This window comes from Danio rerio, chromosome 1 (assembly GCF_052040795.2).
Source record: "Danio rerio strain M-AB ecotype USA chromosome 1, GRCz13ab, whole genome shotgun sequence".
NCBI lineage: Eukaryota > Metazoa > Chordata > Actinopteri > Cypriniformes > Danionidae > Danio > Danio rerio.
Genome location: NC_141021.1, coordinates 44,418,959 through 44,440,838, shown reverse-complemented (window position 1 = coordinate 44,440,838; position 21,880 = coordinate 44,418,959). Strand labels below are relative to the sequence as shown.

General features: G+C 37.1%; 1 protein-coding gene across 13 annotated transcripts in view; it reads right to left on the bottom strand.

Annotated features, from left to right (window-relative positions):
- Positions 1-11,671: 11,671 nt before the first annotated feature.
- Positions 11,672-21,880, bottom strand: part of si:dkey-37g12.1 — a 45,201-nt gene continuing 34,992 nt past the window's right edge. For 4 of the 13 annotated variants that reach the window (XM_087237480.1, XM_087237478.1, XM_087237479.1 and 1 more), the window contains 7 exons: positions 19,630-19,773; positions 16,691-16,814; positions 16,086-16,154; positions 15,835-16,009; positions 13,523-13,621; positions 13,248-13,339; positions 11,672-12,849 (listed from right to left, as the gene is read on the bottom strand). In XM_087237480.1, coding sequence (XP_087093606.1) covers positions 12,802-12,849; positions 13,248-13,339; positions 13,523-13,621; positions 15,835-16,009; positions 16,086-16,154; positions 16,691-16,814; positions 19,630-19,773 — 751 coding nt within the window. In that variant the 3' untranslated portion in view covers positions 11,672-12,801. Of the gene's footprint in view, positions 13,132-13,247; positions 13,340-13,522; positions 13,622-15,834; positions 16,010-16,085; positions 16,155-16,690; positions 16,815-19,629; positions 19,774-21,880 lie in introns of all 13 variants that reach the window. The other 9 variants (XR_015476827.1, XR_015476826.1, XR_015476830.1 and 6 more) reach the window with 4 other exon arrangements.

Here is a 21,880-nt window from a genome sequence, read left to right as displayed (position 1 = left end):
AAACACTTGACATGAAACTGTGGTTAACTGCCACTCACTGGTTATTATGGACATGAATAAAAGCTAAACATACTACATAGCGCTGATGAATCAACTCATAGCATTAAAGCCTAATTTCTGTTTATTTTATAGATTTCGTTTTGTTTTAAAATTGTTTTTTTTTTTTTCTTGCAAACTTTTTAAATTACAGGATTTTGCTAAAGCTTATAAAATGAAAAACAGCTATCTTGCTAATACAAAAAAAGGATTTGTGTTTCCAATAAGATTTTATGTGTTTATATACACAAGACGTTTGGCCATAAGAGAAATGGTCATGCCCAACTGAGATCACTCGAGGTTTTTTTATCCTTCACTTTTGCCAATTGGGAAGTTTTTCCTCACCTCTGTAGCCACTGGCTTGCATGGTTCAGGACGTTTAGAGCTGCACATCGATGGATTTGCTCTTCAGTGTTTGAACTTTCAGCAGTGAAAATTCAACCACACTGAACTGAACTCAGAAAACTGGACTGACACCGTTTCAATTTACTATACTGTGAAGCTGCTTTGACACAATCTACATTGTAACAGCACTATAGAAATTAAGATGAACTGAATTGAACATATTTTCCAAGAAAAACGACAACAAACTGCTTAAATTTATTGTAAAACAATAAATAAATGTATCAGACTTCAGACTATAAATGTTATAGCTTCTTATATAAAGCTAAAATATGCAAATAATTGTATGCAGGTTTTTCTAAACATATTTGAGGTACAAGTATTTAGAGACAGATTACACAGATCAAGCTAAAACTTAACCACTTTTTAGAAAACTGCAGTGGTTAAGTGGTTAAGAAGCTATAACATTTTGCTTTAGAAAAAAGATTCAGCAGTTTGTTGTCGTTTTTCTTGGAAAATAAAATGTTATTAATTTGTCAAATAGATCAACTTGGAGGTGAGTAGTTTTTTTTTTAAAATTAACAGCCAGACAGATAAACACTGAATGTATCAACAAACTCACCTGATCTAAGCATTCACAACAAACTTTTCAAGTTGATACCAAGAAATTCAAATCACACTATCTGTCTCTCCCCACAGCCTCTCAAATGTTTGCATCCCGCAGGATATCTTGCCCCTTTTAGGGTCAAACAAGCTACCAAACCAACCAATCATGCATCTGTCAAATACTGCTATGTGTCTAACCAACCATCCATGTCACTCACAGACCATGTAACCTACTAAACCACTGTAAATCTTTCTATCTGATCTTCTGTCCAACCAACCAATTAATTATCCATAGAAAAGGGTGATAACTTATCTATCAAGCATCCATCCATCTCACAACCCACCAGCTGATACTAACCACAGTATTTTGTCTACAGCTTAAATATATGTATATATAAAAAAAATAATATATATAAATAATAATGTGAAATTACAAAATGTGCATTAAAATAGGTTTATTGAAACATAGCTACTTATTAAATATATATATATATATATATATATATATATATATATATATATATATATATATATATTTATTTATTTATTTATTTATTTATTTATTTAATAAGTAGCTATGTTTCAATAAACCTATTTTAATGCACATTTTGTAATTTCACATTGTGAAACATACACATGAACAAAAAAACACATAAACTTGTGCACAACTGAGAGGCATAAATGCTTTGATAAGAAAAATATGTGCATAAACTATAGCGGAAACACTTACTGGATGCGCATCAAAAGAGAGTCATGTGATTTTGTTTTGACAGATTTCATCATTGGATGGAAATGGTGTTTATTTGCCAATGTTTTATGCAATATAAAAGGTTCGTTTGCATCTTTGGATGAAAACAAGAGAATTTATCTGCTATTAGAGGATCTCACTCTCTCTCATGCCAGTAAACTTCACCAGAGAGAATTGTCATTGCATAAGTGAGATATACACTGTAAACAAAAATCCGTATATTTACGGTTTATTACCGGCAGCTGGGGTGCTGGAAAAAAAACATAAAATAAAGGCCATTAAATTACAGAAATTTACCGTAAAATAACGGACATTATATTAGAAAAACTTCCTTAAATTTAAATTTCTGGTAAATTTCTGTAACTCAACCTTTGTTATTTTACAGTAATTTAACAGGCGTTATTTTACGGTTTATATCCGGCACCCTGCCGCTGTAAAATTACAGATTTTTTTTACAGTGTAGTACTTTTTAAAAATGTATATGAACAACAACAAAGCTGTGCGTAAATAAATAATTTAACAAAATTTTCATTTTGATTTCATGGTAACTTCAAATGCAGGTTTTTCCCTCCACAAACACAACCAAAGCTAGCCGTTCACATGAGGTGTGCGCGTGTATGTGTGTATGTGTGTGTGCGCGTACCTCTTCTCCCCCCAGAAGCCCCTGCTGTGCTGCATCTGGCAGGTGAAACTGCCCTCCAGATACCTGGAACGTCTGTCTGTGCTCAAGTCCTTCAAGTGTGTAGGATGAGCTTTAATTAAACATGTGGGGTTTTCAATTGCTCCCAGATAAAAGGCACACTCACTCCTTGGCCAGGGATGATGTCTCCAGCCCAGTCATTCATATGTAATGTGAGTGTTTGTCAGGAGAGGCACAGAGCATCTGCGCTATTGAAAAAGCAGATTGAGACCAACAGGCAGGGATGTGTCACAGCGAGCCCTGTATAATGAGAGTTTTGTTAATTATGAATATGATCAAGGATACTGTATGACTATAAAGCAGCAGAATTAATTGAAGGTAATCACAGCTTACACTACATTGTTGCACACACTGGTTAAACTGGGCTTCACCCAGTCTGCTCTCACGAGGGAACATCAGAAATTGTCAGGAAAAGTGGCAAATTTGTGTTCATTAATTCAATCTCATTCATATAAAAACATACAGTTTTAACTATGAGGCGTGTCCCCAAACCCCACCCCCTAACCCTACCCCTCATTAGGGATGAGCAAACCTTTAAAAAATATGTGATTGTAAATGAGCTTGAACAAATTAATTCGAATTAGCCACTAAATAAACAGTAACATGTTTAACACTATAACTATAAATATCTGTCTAATCAATTAAACAAGCTATCAACCATCCAACCATGCATCCATCCATCCATCCATCCATCCAACTCTGACCTGTGTCTAACCAACCATCAATCTCACTACAAACCAAGCAATCTTCCAACAAACTATAAATCATTTTATCTGATCGTCTGTCAAACCAAACAACTAATCATCCATAGCCAGTAGGGATGGGAGATATCCAGCCCAAGTTCATTCTGAAAACATTTCACTATATTCATTTCTGGAGAGCGCAAAAAATGTCCCAGGAGCTACGTTTTTTGCAGGTTTTGTTTTCAAGAATCCACTAGAGGCCACTGTGTACGCTTTTTCAGATCTCAAATTTCTTTCGTCATTCCTGCCTGCTGTTCTCGCGTAAATCCACGTGTAAATCCTGGATAAATTGTGCTTATCCAGAGGCAGCTGTCAGTTAACTGACTGACCAGTTTACTGACCCACCCTCCTCCTTCCCTGAACCCAACCAATAGTGTTTTCAAAAGTACAGATTGACCGGCCCACCCACTTCCCTAAACCCAACCGACAGTTTTCAAAAGCAATCCAGAAAAAGAAAAGCCCTTTCCTGATTTTTACCACATTTTCAGATTTCACCACATTTTCACCCTGTTATCTACTTGTTTATTTTATTGTTTGGCTTCTGTTTTTGTCTGAGGGAGTTGTCATCTTCATTACATTCATATAGGACTCAAATAATTTTCAAGGATTAGCTCAAATTTATAATCTGGGTTATATGAAGCAGAGTAACTCCCCATTCACAAGGAGCGTCATCGTCGATTCCCATTCACTTTGAATGGGTGACGTCAAACGTTGGTGAACTGCATTGTAGATCCGTCGGCGCCGCTTCAGAGGCGTTGCTCACTGCAGAAGTTGGAACTATCTCAACTTTTCAAGTGCCCACAGAAGCATCAGCCAATCAGATTGCTTGATGCAAATACAGCAGCTAGACAGTGGCCTATTGCTGACTGAATTTCATTGGCTTACGCTACTATGACGATCGCATCAGCCCCAACTTCAGACACGTCTTCAGTCAAGCGTTGACGCTGAAGCCCCGTGTGAATGGGGCGTAAGTCTGAAAGCTGTCAAAGTGAAAGGAGATAAAAGCAGCACTGTTTTGTTAAACTAAACACTGCTATAATTATGTTATAATGCTGCTCTGTGCAGTTCAACAAAATGCATAACATATTAAAGTGTCTTTGTTTTTCCTGTTTTTATGAAATCAAATCACAAATCAAGTGTGTATGAGATCATTAGCATGGAAATACAGGGGGATACGTTTCAAGTCACTAGTTAATAGGGTATTTCAACAAAGACTTTTAATTTCAGTCAACCAGGCCCAGGGCTTCTCATTAAAGATCTGATTACTTTAAAAAAACAGCGATCTTCACTGATTGGCTGATATACACTATAAAGTGGGTATCAGACCAAACAAGTAACAGTGCATTAAATGATTTTTTTTCCACGCCATGTCTTTAAAACGTGGAAATTAATTATACCCCAGTATTTTCAATGGAGTTTCTGTGCTAACCTGCTGCTAATGACGGCGCCTGCGTTTAAACAGTTTTTTGTCTCTTTTACGCTTTAACAGCCAAAAAGATGCTTAAGTCTATTTACTGATTATATTTGAATTACAATACAACATTGATGCTGTAAAAGGAACCTTATAAAATTGAAAATAGTTACATAAAGCTTTCACCGGACATTCATCATTGGCTGAAAAACACTAGCTGTGCATATAGTCCATTGACTTATTACTCTGGATTTGAACATTTTTTTTAAACATTTTGTATAATGCAAGTACAAAAGTCAGTAAAATATATAGCACTCATATTTTAATGTAAAAAAAATGTACATATTGTGTCTTTAGAAGAGCATATAAACAAACAAAAAGAGGTATAGCACTTAAATCTGGATATTTATCATTTACTTTACATTATAGGATACAGTGAGACTAAAGCTCACCTTACGATATAAAATGATCAATAATAAGTGTTACTTTAATAAATATTAACCAAATAAAGTATTGTTTGTTAAAAAAAGAGATGGAGAAAACATAACTAAATTGTGCAAATTCTTCCAGAATTTTCCCATTTCAAAGTGTCTTTTTTTTAAAGTATTAAGTATTATTGGTAGCACTTAAAAAACAGGACCTCATTAATGTTAGAAAATGCATTTACTGACATGAACAAAGAATAACAATGTTTGTATAGCCTTTATTAATTCTAGTTCATTATTTACTAACAATTTAATTAATGCACTGAGAAATATTATCATTAAATATTGTTAACAAAGTTCATTGTTTGTTCATGTTTGTTCAAGTATTACTGTATTATTTTTTTAGTAAATGAAGTATGTATCAGAGCGACAATGCAAGAACAACTTATGTAAGCTTTAGTGTTATGTAAAAATCACATTATGCACTAGATCTTTTTACAATAACATTAACCATCTTCGCCTTGCTGGCTGAAGAAAGCAGGATATCCTTGAGTCTGCTCCAGGATGTTTGGGTTAAAACTCTCCTGTTCAGTAACATCAATGCAACAAGAACAATGATCCACAACAAGTATGTAAAGCCCCTCACGACAGCTGCTTATCAGGTCATCGCAAAAGAAAACAAGCTCATAATTGTTGAGTGGTCAGCAGGGAGACTTTGACAGGCCCGGGAGATTGATGGGACTGTAGCGGAGCCGGTCATAGGTCAGCGAGGAAAGCACAGAGCCATTGAAGAATCTCCTACTTGCAGATCCTTTAACACCCAACACCACCTCAGTTAGACAATATGAACAAGCCCATGATTCCTCATCCAGCCAATGACTGCTCAGAACATATAGCTGCCAACAAAGCAGCAGGCCAAAGCAAACACACTCCGCAAAGCGTTCCTATTGTAAAAATGACCTGTATGTAACTTTTAACACCGCTGACCACCGACACAACAGGGTGATCATAAGAAGGAAGTGACCCCATCAGCACTTTCAATGAGTGAAACAAATCACCCCTTTGGGGTCTTGGCTCATTGAAAATAAGCGCCGTTTAGAGGACACTGATCCGGCATCCCTGACAAGAATCTTAACCTGAGAGAAATGGCTAAGGTGGTCTTGGATGAGAGCCATTGCTGCTTAATAGATACAGTACATTGTAGCATATACAATAGAGTACATGCAGAAGTTTTCGTCAAAAATAAATGATCTTCACTGCCTGATTGATATACGATGTAAATTGGGTGTCAGAACGTACAAGAAAGATTGCATTAAATACATTTTTTTTTCGCACCATGTCTTTAAAATATGAAATTTCATTTCCCAATCCAGGACCTGGAGGCACATATGTTGGATGTTCCCTTATCTGATCCATTAACTTCAGGTTTTGGAGTCTCTTCTTAAGTTCTGATGAGTTGATTCAGGTGTGTTTGATTAGGCAGAGGTTGAAAATGTGGTTGGTAAACACTGCTCCAGAGTTTTCAAGAGTTTCTGAGCTAGCCTACTGATCCTGATGGCGTGTGTGTGTTTTCATCTCATTTTACACTTGTACAACCAAATGAATGCTTAAGTCTGTTTAACTGATTATATTTTAAATTACATCACAACAGATTCTGTAAATGGAGCCATCTAAAATTGAAAATAGTCACATAACCCGTTCACCGGAAGTTTATGTGCATACCCTATATTGCAGGAAACAGAAGTACTCGAAGTAATGGGTTTAGAGTAAGGTGAAGAATGGCTCTAGAAAGCAGGTAAGACAAATACACAAGGTAAAAAATAAAATACACTAATAAATAACAGGGTGAGCGTGTGGTAAAGTCTGAAAATGTGGTAAATATCAGACAAGAGCTTTTTTTTTTTCTGGATTGCTTTTGAAAACTGTCGGTTGGGTTTAGGAGAGGGGGTGGGTAAGTTAGTCAATCAGTTGGTCAGTTAGTCATTCAACAGCGGCCTCAAAGGGATTACAGCAGGTGCGAATGGCACTAGCGAGAGAAATTTGAGATCTCAGAAAGCATACACAGCGACCAAGGTTGTATTCTCGAAAATAAAAACTGCAAAAAAAATTTACCCCTTAGGACAAGCATGTCTAAGCACGGCCCTGGAGGGCTGGTGTCCTGTAAAGTTTTGTTCCAACCCCAATCAGACACACCTGGGCTAGCTAATCAAGCTATTACTAGGCTTTCTAGAAACATCCTTGCAGGTGTGTTGAGGCAAGTTGGAGGTAAAATCTGTAAGACACCGGCCCTCCAGGACCGAGTTTGGACACCACTGCCTTAGGACATATTTTGTGATCTCAAGAAATGTATATAGCGGTACGTTTCCAGAATGAGCCTGGGTTGTGCAAAGTTATAGGAAATTAGTTATTAAAAATATAAATTAGTTTAGATTAGTTAAAAACATTAAACATCTATAATAAAAACAACTTGGGACGTAGTTTTAGAAGTTTCTTGTTTTAAAAGAATTTAGGTTCCACAGGAGAGCTTATAATTTTGCCTTCTTCTGTATGTACACAAAAGCTGTGTATAATGGAATAAACTCTGAAAGAGAAACACAACCAGACCTTCAACCAGAAACAACCACAGTTTTTGAAATAGTGTTTACTGTGTAGTATATATGATTATTTATTATTATAATCCTACGATATGTAGCTATGATCCTATGAATGTTGTTTGAGTATCAGTTTGGCCAAGTTTTTTGATTTAATTAAGGTTAGAGAGATTTTAATGATAAACATTCAGAGATAAACATTCATGCGAAGTTACAGTAAAAATGCTTGATTGTGAAGAAATGCGTTTTTTACTACAATCTCTGAGGAAAAATTGCGTTCCAGTGTCCAGTCGGTAAACCCCTGCTTCTGTGCTTAAAGGCATAAAATAAATATATTTTTTATGAATTTGAAAACTGTGAACCTTTTTTTTTTTTTTGCTTCATTTATCAGTCTCAATCCTAAATTGACACTTTTAAAAGCACATTTTCAAATCCCCAAACTCTGAACTAAATACAGTTCGAATCGAATTGAAGATTATCTGCAGGAAGAAATTCTGCCAAAGTCAGATAAGTTTTCTCTTAACTAAAAGAGCTCAGATAACACGGTCACAATCCTCAAAAACACATCCTTTTCATTTCCCCCTGACAAGGCACACAGCAATTCCATACAGCAATATCTCATCTGAAAAATGTGGATCTGCGACCCCTGTGATAAATGATATCGAAAAGTGGGCAAAGGCTACATGAAGGCAAAAAAGAAGTAATGGCGATGTGGACGGTCACTTTCAATAATGGTCATTTGTAGACGGTTAAGATGAAATCTGGAGTTCATAGAGGTTTGCTGTCAATATGGTGCAACAGTTACAGGCTTTTAGAGAAAGCTCCAGTGCCAATGCAAGATAGAGATGACTGGTTAAAAGCCCAAAGAGGGGATGAATCACAGAGGGTCAACTGTGAAATGGCTGTGCTATTAATGTAATGACTGTCTCTCAGCGGTCTCCGTATAGCTGACTGATTATAAAATACAGTCCAACAAAATGTGCTGTGCCAGGAGTGCATTTATTAATGATATTTAAATGTAAAATTAGTGCTGAAATGCAAATAGACATTATAATTGAAATAAATTCCACCATCTCTGCTGTCCAATCCATAATTGCATTTTCCAGATTCCATCTTCTGTTATTTTTACTCACTTTCTGATCCAATATCGTTTCATTACCTGTGATCATTTCCAGATCGCACACACATTTGGCCTTGGATTCACTAAAGTAATGGACAGCTAATAGTCCATTGTTGCTGTCCAGGTTCAATGAGATATGCTGACGTAAATAAACTTATTTATAGGCAAGTACTTGAAATTTGTGCTTGGTCAACTTTTCCAGGTGTACGGAAATAGGAACAGACAGACTGGAGACAGGCAGATGTGCAGACAGCCAAACAAGGATCCAAAAGCAGGTAAGTAGTATGAATTCCAGGTAGGTATTTCAAAGTTAACTATTCTGATTAGTTTAGACACGTAACTGACAAAGATGAGGCGAGTCCTTAGCCGAACTTGAAGATTGCAAGAGCTGTCTAAAGACACAAAGGCTAGGTGAAAGGGTCAGGAACGAAAGGAATCAAAGACATGACCAGACGCAGAAAACTGTCAAAAGTGACTGCTCCTGTGGTGAGGGGAATAGGGTGATGGCTGGCAGGTGTGGATCAAGTGTGCCGCAAGCCTGCGTTTGAGTGAAGGTCTCGGCCGTTAGATCGCCCCCTGGGGGCTGGCTGCAGTACAAGTCATAAAGCCCGCCTCCTCCGTGTTAATGAAGGAGACTTGAGCCCAAATAAAAAAAAATTTTACACTTGCAATAAAATGTCCCGAAAGATGGTTCTGGTCGATTAAGGCACTGGTTATGGTGCTGAAATAGGTGCAGATCTTCATTTTTGTAAACAGTTTGTTTTTAGCAGTAATTTAATGCTGGGCGTGTCATGGTGATTGACAGCTGTGATTGACAGTTTCTCAAAGCAGCGCGTCTGAGCTTCGGCAGGAGACTGAAATGTTATTATTCGATTTCTGTGTTATTTTACCATGATAAAATGAGTTCAGCAGTAAACTATAGTTTCTGACATACATGATCCTGGTGGAACACTGTTTAATCGCTAAGTTCAGGGCATTTTTCGGGCTTTATTAGTTTGCTGATACACACCTAACCACCCAGATAGCAAAACACACTTGGGCCAGTTCCGGCTAGATTCTCGCCTGCCGGAGACTTATCCCTTAGAGCTCAGACTGACTACCTCTGCTGGACCGACCTACTCCGGATGCCTGGACTCACTGCCCGATTCCAGCCTGAGTCAATCGAGCCAGATGCAGCGGCCGAGCGAGCCGGCGCTGCCGCATGCGAGCCGGAATCAGCCCGCGACGCCGCGAGTAGGTTATGCGCTGCGGCCCGGAGCTGGCGCGATTAAATATATATAAAACCCTCATATTTGTTAACGTTATTACGTCCATTTGTGTTGATATGACAGCAAACGCATGCTGAGAAGTTCGGGGGGCGTGGTTGATTTTACATAAAGCGTTTAGTTGGAAGCTCGACTCTGCTCATTTTCGCGGCTCCTCCTCTGGCTCCATCAGACAGTCCTTCTGCGCATGTCAAGGCTCCAATTTCAGCAGTGTTTTGCGACAGTTTGTGCCCGTCAAGCAGGCGTTTTGCCCTCAAGGCGTTCAATGGGAAAAAGGGCTGTCACGTCGTCCATATTTTTTAGTCATTGGTGTGGATCCAGGGGAATGCTGGGTAATGGAGTTCATGATGAGGGTTGGAGATAGAACTGGTAATTGAAAGATGACTGGAATTTGTGATGAGTCCAATTCACGAATGTAACATTCAGTGCGTGTTGGGAGTAAAAAGTATGGTATTATGATTTGGAATATAGTAAAAACAATTTTAAGAAGAATTATCTCTATATAAAAATATTAAATTACTTAAAATTAGTGCTGTCAATCAATTTAAAAAAATGAATTAATCACACTTTTTAAAATTAATCACGATTAATCGCATTTAAAAGACTGAAACTTGTAATTTTGGCTATTCGAATGTAAAATTAATGCAAACGCAAGACAAAAACTATTTAAATTCAAAATATAAATGTTTATTAGAATTTCTGTTTAACTTGTAACAGATTTCTTCTTGTAAACAACATACCCACAATAAACCATCAAGATCCTGGCTTGATAGACATGTTTATTACAAAAATAAAAACACAGGCATGTTAGTGTTATTTGAATTTAAAAAAAAAATCAATGCCAATAAAGAAAAATTGATTTTCATGTTGGATTGTAAGTGGACTGCAAAAAAAAATGCCAGAATACAGGCATTACAGATATGGAAAATTGAAAATAATAATAATAATAAAGTATTGAATACAAACAATTGTACTCAACAGGAAAAAAAACTGCAACTGTGTTAATTGCGTACATTTTTTTTAACGCCTTAAATATTTAAAATTAATCGCATGCGTTAACGCACTAATTTTGACAGCACTACTCACAATACTTTATTGATATAGACCACTGCGTTTTTCTTTTCTTTTTTTGCACTTCTCATTCAGCTTTGTGAATAACAGCATATGTTCAATAAATTCAAGTTTGGGTTCTGTAAGTCTTTTTATCAAAGACATTTTTGTTCAGCAAAGATGTATTAAGCAAAAGTGATGGTAATTTTATTCCTCAAAGTATCCCATTTATAATATATTTCTGATACTGTAACCATGAGGGAGACGAGTGACAATGGAATGAAGATCCTTATACAGGTTTTATTAAGAATCATAGTCAAATAGACAATGATCAACAACAGGCGAAAACGGGTAGGCGAACAGGCGAAGACTCAGCAATGAGAGTGTCAAAGTGAGCTGAATATATGCAAGTGTAATGAGTACATGAGCAGCTTCAGCTGTGTGAGTGTAATTAAAGGAGCCTTGGAGCAGGGGTGTGTGTACGTGGTGCATGGCAGGACTTGTAGTCCATATGGAGACAGGATTGTAGTCTGAGTGAATGTGAATGTTCTCCAGTGATCTATAAGGGTTACATCGCTGGTGATCGTGACAGATACATTATTATCAGATGTACTAACTATACACAGTACTCAAATTTCGTTATTTTCTTTTGTTTTATTCATTTATTTTCTATTACAAAAAAGTATAAAAATCAAAAGAAAATAATAGTAATACAAATTAAAAGACTATTTACATTCAGGGTGAGAATGCATGTCCTAACATAATTCCTTCCAGAATAATCTCAAATGACCACCTAAATTATACACATGGGGATAACACAGAATACAATGTGACTATATATTACCATACTTGTCTGTCAATTAAGCATTGTCTATTTGTTTAAATCATTATATTGTTATGAAGAATATAGTGAAAATATTAAAACGGTTCTGATTTTTAAAAAAATCATTATTCAATTGTTATATTTTATAAAATAGCTCTTTAGTGTTTTTGTGATTAAATAAATGCTGAAAAAATGGTAACACCTTAAGATTACTAGTATTATTCAAGTTAAAAACATTATATGATAGGACCAAATACCCCTATATACTATGATATATAACAACGTTATGAGTTACAGGCACAAAATCTGCACATGCATAAATCCACAGATTTTTAACCCATCATTGAGTCTATTTATTTATTTCTGTAAATGTGTGAAAATTTATATTTAGTCAGTTTTTAAATTAATTTCTGTAATATTATTGGCATAAATAAAAGCTTATGATTTATTTATAATACAGTTTGTAAAGTAATATTTGTTGTCTTTTAGTAGATATCTTATATGGGAGACTTGCTTTTATTTACCAATTAAGTGGATCTAATTGAATTTGAATTGTGCAAAAATTTATAAATGTTAAAAAGGTATTCTTTTTTATTTCATATGTTAAGTTTTTTGTTATGATACTCCCAAAAATATTCTGCATAAATCTGCAGATGTTTTACAAAATACTGGGCTGAAATAGCAAAATGTCCGTAAATTTGGTTTGCCCCAAGTAAAAGGTAATAACTGAAGGTTAAGAGATGTAAAAAATACTAATAAAATCTTAACCTCAAACTTTTATAAATACCGTGAAGAACTGCTTATTGTAACTAAAATACTGCAAGCACACAAAATAAAGTAACATTATACATGAGTGTAGCATGCTCTAATAAAAATCTACAACTATTATTTCTTTTCTCTTTTTTGAAGCATATTAAACCATATTAAGTGGGACATCTGGTTTAGTAGTCCTCTCCCAAAAGCCAAAATGTCCTCACCCAGCCCTTTCCCTGAAATGGAAGAGAACAGGGAGGTGAAACAGTGCCGAAGCTTTGAAAACTTGTTAAGAGGAGGCTATTGAAATCTATTTATAGCTCTTTGCCAGCTGTGTGTCCTTACTGAATAAATATTTCCATGCTTTCTGAAATGATGTTGCCATGTATGCATAACTTTTCAGATATATCAATGTTTACATCCTTGATTGTAGTTATGATGTCATTTCATTACGCTACAGCTTTGTAACACATTGGATTTGTCACAGTTCTAGCGAGAGTTCTGTTGAAGCAGCAATCCTAAAATAAATATATGTGAAAAGACTCAGTTGAGCGGATCGGATTGTTGTGACGTGGTAAGACAGGCGAGATGAAAGCTTCCTGAGGTAAATGTCACAGTGACAAAAACTCTGTACCTTTATGTGGATGTCACCTCGGAGTTCACAGCGGAAATTCCTGAAAGTGTCAAGGAGAGACTTGGTGGAGCTGCTCACATGGATCTTCAGGGCTGCAGAGGGAAGAAAAATCAAATGTTATGATGCCCGGCTTGAGTATTTCACAATCAAAGGTCAGTAAAAAGAGTGCACAGTTCAAGATCATGCAACATCAATCACTTAAAATTCATTTAAAATTCTTCTCTGACATGTCTCTTTTAATCTACTGTCAGCACATCCTTCAAAAGTGATCTTACGTAATCCATATGACTCCATTCTAGAGGCTGTGTTCACGGTGTCTCCAAATAAACAGTAGCGCGGCATTTTCAGACCCACAACCCCTGCAACACAAGGCCCTGTTGTACAACAAACAAAATGAGTCTCTTGTTAAACAAAAAAGTTTTTATTGATGACTGGTTTGCATGCCTGAATCAGCACTTTAATGTCACGGTTGTGTAATAGAATGTATAATGATGTATTCTATTTGAATCTTTCGTACTGTATATATGTGTCATAATACAAGTTGGCAAGTTGGAACCTGCCAGAGCAGCTGATAATGTATACAGTTCTCTGATGCATGAATTGACCAATCAGAATGAATATACAAATGCGTCATTAGTCTTGAATTGAAAACAAAGCTGAGAAATGAAATGTACTTTATGAACCTTTTGGATAAATAACATGTCATAATCAAACATATTTATGAGGACTACACTCTCATGACTGTATATAACAATGCATGATTTATTCATCTATTTTTTGCAAAGTATATTGAGATTTCTCTATATATTTGCAGTTTATACATTTTATATACATTTTGCAGAAGATTTTATTTAGATTTTGCAGATTAAAATGTATCCCATGAAGTCCACAGTTAGTCAGCTTTGAGTTTTGTTTTTAACATTTCATACACTCACGCAAACTGCATTTAGTTAGTCATTTAAGTAAAAATTGTATGCATTAAATTGATTTATTCCGAAATTTAAAATAACTCATTTATAATTCATGTAACTTAGAGTGCACTTTATTCATGTGACCTAAATCTAAAATTCCAGCATCAGTATTTAGATTTCTGTCACTTTAGAAATAATTTTAATATGCTGGTCCATGGGACACACTGCTGTGTTGCCAAATATACACTCACCGGCCACTTTATTAGGTACACCTTACAAGTATCAGATTGGACCCCCTTTTGCCTATAGAACTGCCTTAATCTTTTGTGGCATAGATTCAACAAGGTACTGGAAATATTCCTCTGAGATTTTGGTCCATATTGACATGATAGCATCACGCAGTTGCTGCAGATTTGTCGGCTGCACATACATAATGCAAATTTCCCGTTCAACCACATCCCAAAGGTGCTCTATCGGATTGAGATCTAGTGTCTGTGGAGGCCATTTGAGATCAGTGAACTCATTGTCATGTTCAGGAAACCAGTCTGAGATGGTTTGCGCTTTATGACATTATCCTGCTGGAAGCCTGTGGTTTTAAAGGGATTGACATGGTCTCAGGTAGGCTGTAGTGTTGACAATGCACAATTGGTATTAACGGGCCCAAAGTGTGCCAAATAACCACCACACCATAACACCACCACCACCAGCCTGAACCATTGATACAAGGCAGGATGGTTCAATGCTTTTATGTTGTTGAAGCCAAATTCTGACCCTATTATCCGAATGTCGCAGCAGTAATCAAGACTTATCAGACCAGGCAACGCTTTTTCAATCTTCTACTGTTCAATTTTGGTGAGCCTGTGTGAATTGTAGCCTCAATATCATGTTCTTAGCTGACAGGAGCGGCACCCAGTGTGGTCTTCTGCGCCCACAGAACTAGCGCTCACTGGATTTCAAACCATTCTCTGTAAACTCTAGAGATGGTTGTGAGTGAAAATCCCAGTAGATCAGCAGTTTCTGAAATACTCAGACCAGCCCGTCTGGCAACAACAACCATGCCATGTTCAAAGTCCCTTAAATCACCTTTCTTCCCCATACTGCGGCAGACTGTCTAGACCATGTCTAGTTACTGCCATGTGATTGGCTGATTAGAAACTTGCGTTAACGAGCAGTTGGACAGGTGTACCTAATAAAGTGGTCGGTAAGTGTTTTTGTGTAAACTATGATACAACTTTGAGAACTATTTGACGGACAGAAAGCCTTTGCTGTCCCTTTTGATCAGTTTGATTAATATTTGTTGAGTAAAAGCATTAATTAATTTTAAACTTTTTTTATTGAGAAAATATGAAGGGTGTACCAAACACTTGATTTTTTTTCCCCTAAAAAGCTTTGATGGGAATCTTTTTTGCAGACAAAAGAAATGTGCCACCCTACCTCTTGAACTAGGTTGAGCACCACTTACGTGTTGTATAATTCAGTACTCATATTTCATTAGATGAGCACAAAAAAAAATGTGTACATGAAGAGTTTTATAAAACCAAGTACAACAAAATACACGACACTACTCTCATATCCTAAGCACATTTCTTTTTCGGGTTGGTAACCCTGCACTGCAAGCAAGTGAATGTACAAGTATGAATAGCACAGCCAAAGAGCTGTCACCATCCAGTTATTACCTGAATGGACTCCAATGCGGACCCTCAGCTGCTGCTCTGGTACGTGTGGACTATGGAAGCTCCTCAATCCCTGCACTATAGCTAATGACATCCTAGCTATTTCTTTCGCATGGTCGTCTCCATTTCTTAAAGGCAGGCCTGAGACCACCATGTACGCATCTCCAATGGTTTCTACCTGGATACAGCAAAAGAACAAATGAAGCAACCAATCTGACAACCAATTATAAGGTTTTGCATATCAAAAGACATACTTTGTAAACATTGTGGTAGTCGATGATATTGTCGAAGTATGTGTACAGGTCGTTCAGCACATTCACAACCTAGAGGGAAAAATAAAGAAGCGCAAGGAGGATATAGAGTCAGCTTATGGGTGCAGACGTGCAGATCAAAGTTTCTGTAGGGTGACAATAGTTTTCCGTTGTGGTTCAGCTGTGGGCTTCAGTATGGTCCAAAAATAATCTCATGTGATTGTAATATTTCCAGTGTAAGGCTCAGACGAGCTAGTGAGCCAACTGCTATGCTAACAGAAGCCTGACATTCGTGACCCATTCCTGAGCTTACTGTGCGGGTATTTGATCTTACAACAAACCTCTGAACAAACACACACACTGTTTAATAAGTGTAGGCTATTTCAAAGTCCTAGCCAACTCAAGATAGCATCTCCTCCGTCCAACACAAAATACCTCTGGACATATTTGTTTTCAAAACATGATCAGAATCCATACAAATGACCCCACATAGAAGCTACACAAGAGAAAAACTCTGAACTGTTGTTGAAATGCCCGCAAGGCACAGTCAGAAAGTAGCATGCAGAAGTTTTCTAAGATGCTGTTTGAGTCTTGCTGTCTTTCATCACCTGCATTGGCGTGAGGGATGCTGACATGGCTGTGAAGCCTTCAATGTCACTGAAATAGATGGTGACGCAGTCGTAGGTCTCGGCTCTCACTGTCTTTCCTGCGATGAGCTGAGAAGCTACAGATCTAAAAATATGAAGGAAAAAAGACAGGCACTTTTCAAAAGTAGGTTTCAAGTGGAGAGTCGGGTGATGTTCATCACTTGTCTTGTCACGTAGGCTTGTTGTTAGGCCAGTTGCAAACTAGTTTTTAGTAACGGATGAGCCTATTGAACAGTTGTGCCACCTTGCCTTCAGTTTATCAACACACACACACACACACAGAGCATCACTGAGCATCCAGTTTAACCAGGTTTTGAATTTATAAAAAATGCCAATATCTTTTCAGCTGATATTATCTGGGTGTGAAATGAAACCTTGACTGCTGTCCCTTCACGTCAAGCTTTCATTTATTATATTTCAGGTTTTTCCAAATATAGTTTAGCTCGAAACCAAATTAAACGCACCTGAACCAGCTTTCCATACAAAGGTATGAATTAAATTTATGCACAAAAACTGGAAAAAAGCACCATTTCTATCCAATGCATCACTTCTTGATAAGCTGGAGCCAAATATCAAAAAGAATAATGGAATTCGCTGTGCTACGAGAAGCCACTGTGTTCCTTATTCGGCTTATAACACTTTATAACTACACACAGTAAATCATTTATTAAGCATTAACAAACAGTTAATTCATTATCGGTTCAGCATTAAAGGTGCAGTAGGTGATTGTCTTCTGAAACATTTTTTGTTGTGCTGGTTGAAAGTCTCTTCACAGTCCAATAGTAATGATTACAGTAAATGATCTGAATGTTTTTATATGTATTTTTATATTCTGGGTAAAGCATAAAACTAAAAAATGTTCATCCAATTAAATAGAGTCGGACCGACATCTCCCATAATTCCGATAAGCAGGTCAGACTGTCAGTCAGCATATGTAGATTCGGACTTCTGCGCATCTGTTCACGCAGATCCGCCATTAGCGCGTGCCCGTCTGCATCACAAACGGATCTGCGGGCCGCTCGCTGATGCCGAGTTGGAGCTGGAGGCGCCAAAGGACAGACGAGCTTGGGCCGATTACTGTAAAGCCAGGCGCGAGTATAATTCGCCTTTAAAGCGGCCGCGTGGTCACGAGAAGGACTGGGAGAAATCAAATGCTGAATTGAAACTTCTAAAAACCTGAATCAGTATTGGAGTTACTTTAGTTAATGAGCAAAGTGGCCTCCATCATCTGGAAGTGGATGATGTTTGGAACCACCAAGACTCTTTCTAGAGCTGGCCGGCCATCTAAGCTGAATGATCCCGTTGGGATGTTTTTCAGCAGCAGGAACTGGAAGACTAGTCAGGATAGAGGGAAAGATGAATGCAGCAATCTACTAAGACATCCTGAACGAAAACCTGCTTCAGAGTGCTCTTGACATTAGACTGGGGCGATAGTTCATTTTCCAGCAGGACAATGACCCAAAGCACACCGCCAAAATATCAATAGAGTGGCTTCACAACAACTCGGTGAATGTCCTTGAGTGGCCCAGCCAGAGCCCAGACCTAAATCCTATTGAACATCTTTGGAGAGATCTGAAAATGGCTGTACACCATCTCTTCCTATCCAACCTCGTAGAGCTTGAGAGGTACTGCAAAGAGGAATAGGCAAAAATTCCCAAAAACAGGTGTGCCGAGCTTGTGGCATCATATTCAAAAAGACTTGAGGCTGTAGTTTCTGCAAAAGGTGCATGAACAAAGTGTTGAGCAATACTACTGAATACTTATGTACATGTGATTTTTCAGGTTTTTTCACATTGTCATTATGGGGTATTGTGGGTTGAATTTTGAGGAAATAAATGAATTTAATTAATTTTGGAATAAGACTGTAACATTACAAACAATTTTTAAAAAGTGAAGGGATGAATACTTTCCAGATGCACTGTATTGGTAAATCATTATATTGTTGTTTTATCCAGTTTTGTTATGTTTTAACACTCCTGCTATTTGTCGATCTTTAAACTTTACAGTAATTTTACTTTTTAGATAACATTACAAAGATGTATTGTTCAGGCTGAGTCTTTGATTGTCATTTATTAGGGATTTATAAAGCATAAATAGTACTCACTTCAGATTAGGTCACAAAATTGGATGAAGTTGCGTTTAAAGCATTTATTTTACAAACAAATCAACTATTAATATATATGCCTGAATAATAATAAATAGATATCGATTTAAATAGTTTATTTATTCATTCTGAATGATCTTAAAAGCCACCAACTAGAAAAATTAATAATTAACAAAGTATGAAAGTACAATCATTAGGCACATTACAAACATGCTTATAAGTCAAGAATAAAGCATTTGTATCTGCAGTTACAAACTGCTCACTGACATCTATTAATGTAGAGTTAATGCTTAACAAACAATGAATTCACTAATTGCTAATGCTTAATAGATGATTCATAGTGTGTAATTATTATAAAGTGTTACCCCTTACTCTTATGAATAATTATATTCTCATATAATAGCTGCTCCAGATAGCTATGGTAGGTAATAATGTATAATAATAGTAAAGTATTTGCATTTTCTTTTATAGTAAGAAAAGTATTCTGCCTTGATGCTTTCAAAACAACTTAGCTGAACAGCCAACTGAAGTTATCGCTCTCCCCAATTAGCCTCCATCACTCCACAGCATAATCAGCAGGAGGGGAAAAAAACTGTGATTATAGGCAGACTGTGTTGATGGCACTGAATATACAGCAAAAACAAGAGCGACACTGGCCAACAGCTGACTGTCAAGCTTGATGTCAGCCTATAAGCATATTTTCATTTGCAAATTGCTTGCTGAAACATCGGGGAATGGAAATGAGTTCTAGCTTTTGAGCAGTGATTTTTTTTTTGGTTATAATCTGGAGGTTTACCGAGGCAGCATCTGTGTGAGCAGTCCCTCTGCTCGCTTCTTCTCCTCCTGAAGTTCAGCTGTGCGTTCACTCACTATCTCCTCAAGATTACAGGCATACTGCTCCATACGGGACAGCAGGTCATCCAGAATGTTCTCAGAGACTCTGTGCGGGATCACACACAGACACAGACACAGACACACAGACACAGACACACAGACACACACACACAAACGCACGCACACACGCACACACACACACACACACACAAACACACACACACACACACACACACACACACACACACACACACACACACACACACACACACACACACACACACACACACAAACACACAAACACACAAACACACACACAAACACACACAAACACAAACACACACAAACACACACACACACACAAAATATTGTTAATACTATTAACTAGCTTAAGTATGATCACACTAAAGAAGCAGTAGCAATTCATTCTTGTCCTTTCAAGGGCTATTCTGTTACAAAAAAAAAAAAAAACATTTATCAGATTACACTGTAAACAAAACATAACACAATTGTTTTTTTAATCTCTTTGTGTTTCTAGCCCTTCATCTTGTAAGGCCAGTATAAATGTTCATCCTTATGCGTTGTGACAGTGTTGCTGTCATGGGACTCTGTGCTCGCTGGGTTGTGTGTCATTGGTCTCCAGAGTGCTCATATCCTGTTTGTTTGTCTACCTGATTAAACACCGTCATTTGTAAGTGTAATTAATGATCCTCTGTGTCCCTGACACATTTTTTATTAACCTCAAAAGCTTTCATTAGTTACAAACGCTGTGTTTAGACCTGAAACAAGCACAAAGAGGAAGAATATGCAAGAGTTACAGCATCATGTCAGCTATAGATTGGGAGGGAGAGAGCTGTATACGTCTGATGTCTCAGCAATGCTTGTTTAAAGTGCCTTTAATCAGACTTATCTCCAACCTCAGCGTTAACACCGACTTCACTTGGGAGTCTTACTCTGTTCGAAAATTTCCAGAACGACTTTACCGGTATATTCAAAAAAGCGCTGTTCACACAGGCGAGGACGTTACGGAATTTTTCCGGAAAAGAGAAAAAGCTTGAAGGTAAACAAACAACGGATTATCATAAAATTTTTATCGATAATTATTTACACAGTTAGCATTAAGTAGAAACATAGAAACGTTATCTGACTAACATCTAGCAGCTAAATGTGTCTGGAAAAATATTCAAAGGCTTTAATTCTCATAAACCGCGCGCACGTGAATGCGTCTGACTGTTCTGATTGGCTAAAGTAGACGTCTCACGTCAGCACGTTCTAGACGTGTACGCGCTCTTTCCGGCAATCTTCTTTTTGCATTCACACAGCGCAGCATTCAAGCAAATTATCGTTAATGTTACAAATTCTCTTTCCGGAAAATAGCCAGAACGAATTTACCGGTATTTTCAAAAAGGGCCTTTTCACACATACAACCTTTCCGGAAAGTTGCCGGTAATTTTCCAGAAATATCTTTATGTGTGAAAGGGGGCGATAGTATAAATCACATTTATAATTATACTGTTGGGGCGGCAAGGTTGCTCAGTAGTCAGTGGCCTGTAGCCAGCCTGTTGAAAGGGGTGGTTCTTTTTTCTTAAAAAGTGGACCTTTTTGCAGTTACTTGCCTTATTTTCTATTTTAATTGTGAGGTTTAATTACTGCATTTTAGGGACATTTTAAGCACTATTTTTTGCTTGATTAGCTTGTCAGATGGTCATCATTACCGCACGTTCTGACGTACCAAAAATATTTTCTAAAGTTTTAGAATAAAGAAATCTGAATGCAATAATATTTTGTAAAATACAAATATATTACTACATAAATCATTTAAAAAACAGGAATTTGTATCCAAAACGAATCTGTTTTGAATTAAAAACTAACCCATTGTCATTTATTTGGCAAATTAGTCAGCATTTTCAACTTTCCTCAATCAGAATTTGGGACTACGAATTTGGCACTCTCGGCTGTGCTCTGAATTGTACTGGAAAGTTAGTGTTATTTTCCCTACCCTGTGAAGTGGTTGAAATTTATTTTTGCAAAATACCTCAGCATTATAGCCCCAGCCTTGTGCTGTGTTCCCATCATTTTTCTGACGAGTACTTCAGCAATCTACACGCTTACACTGGAGATATATCAGCCATTTGTTAAAGGAAGGATACAAAAAAACTATTGAGGTACTTCAGAGCTTGACAGGAATTTTATAGTACACAGTTCATGGATCA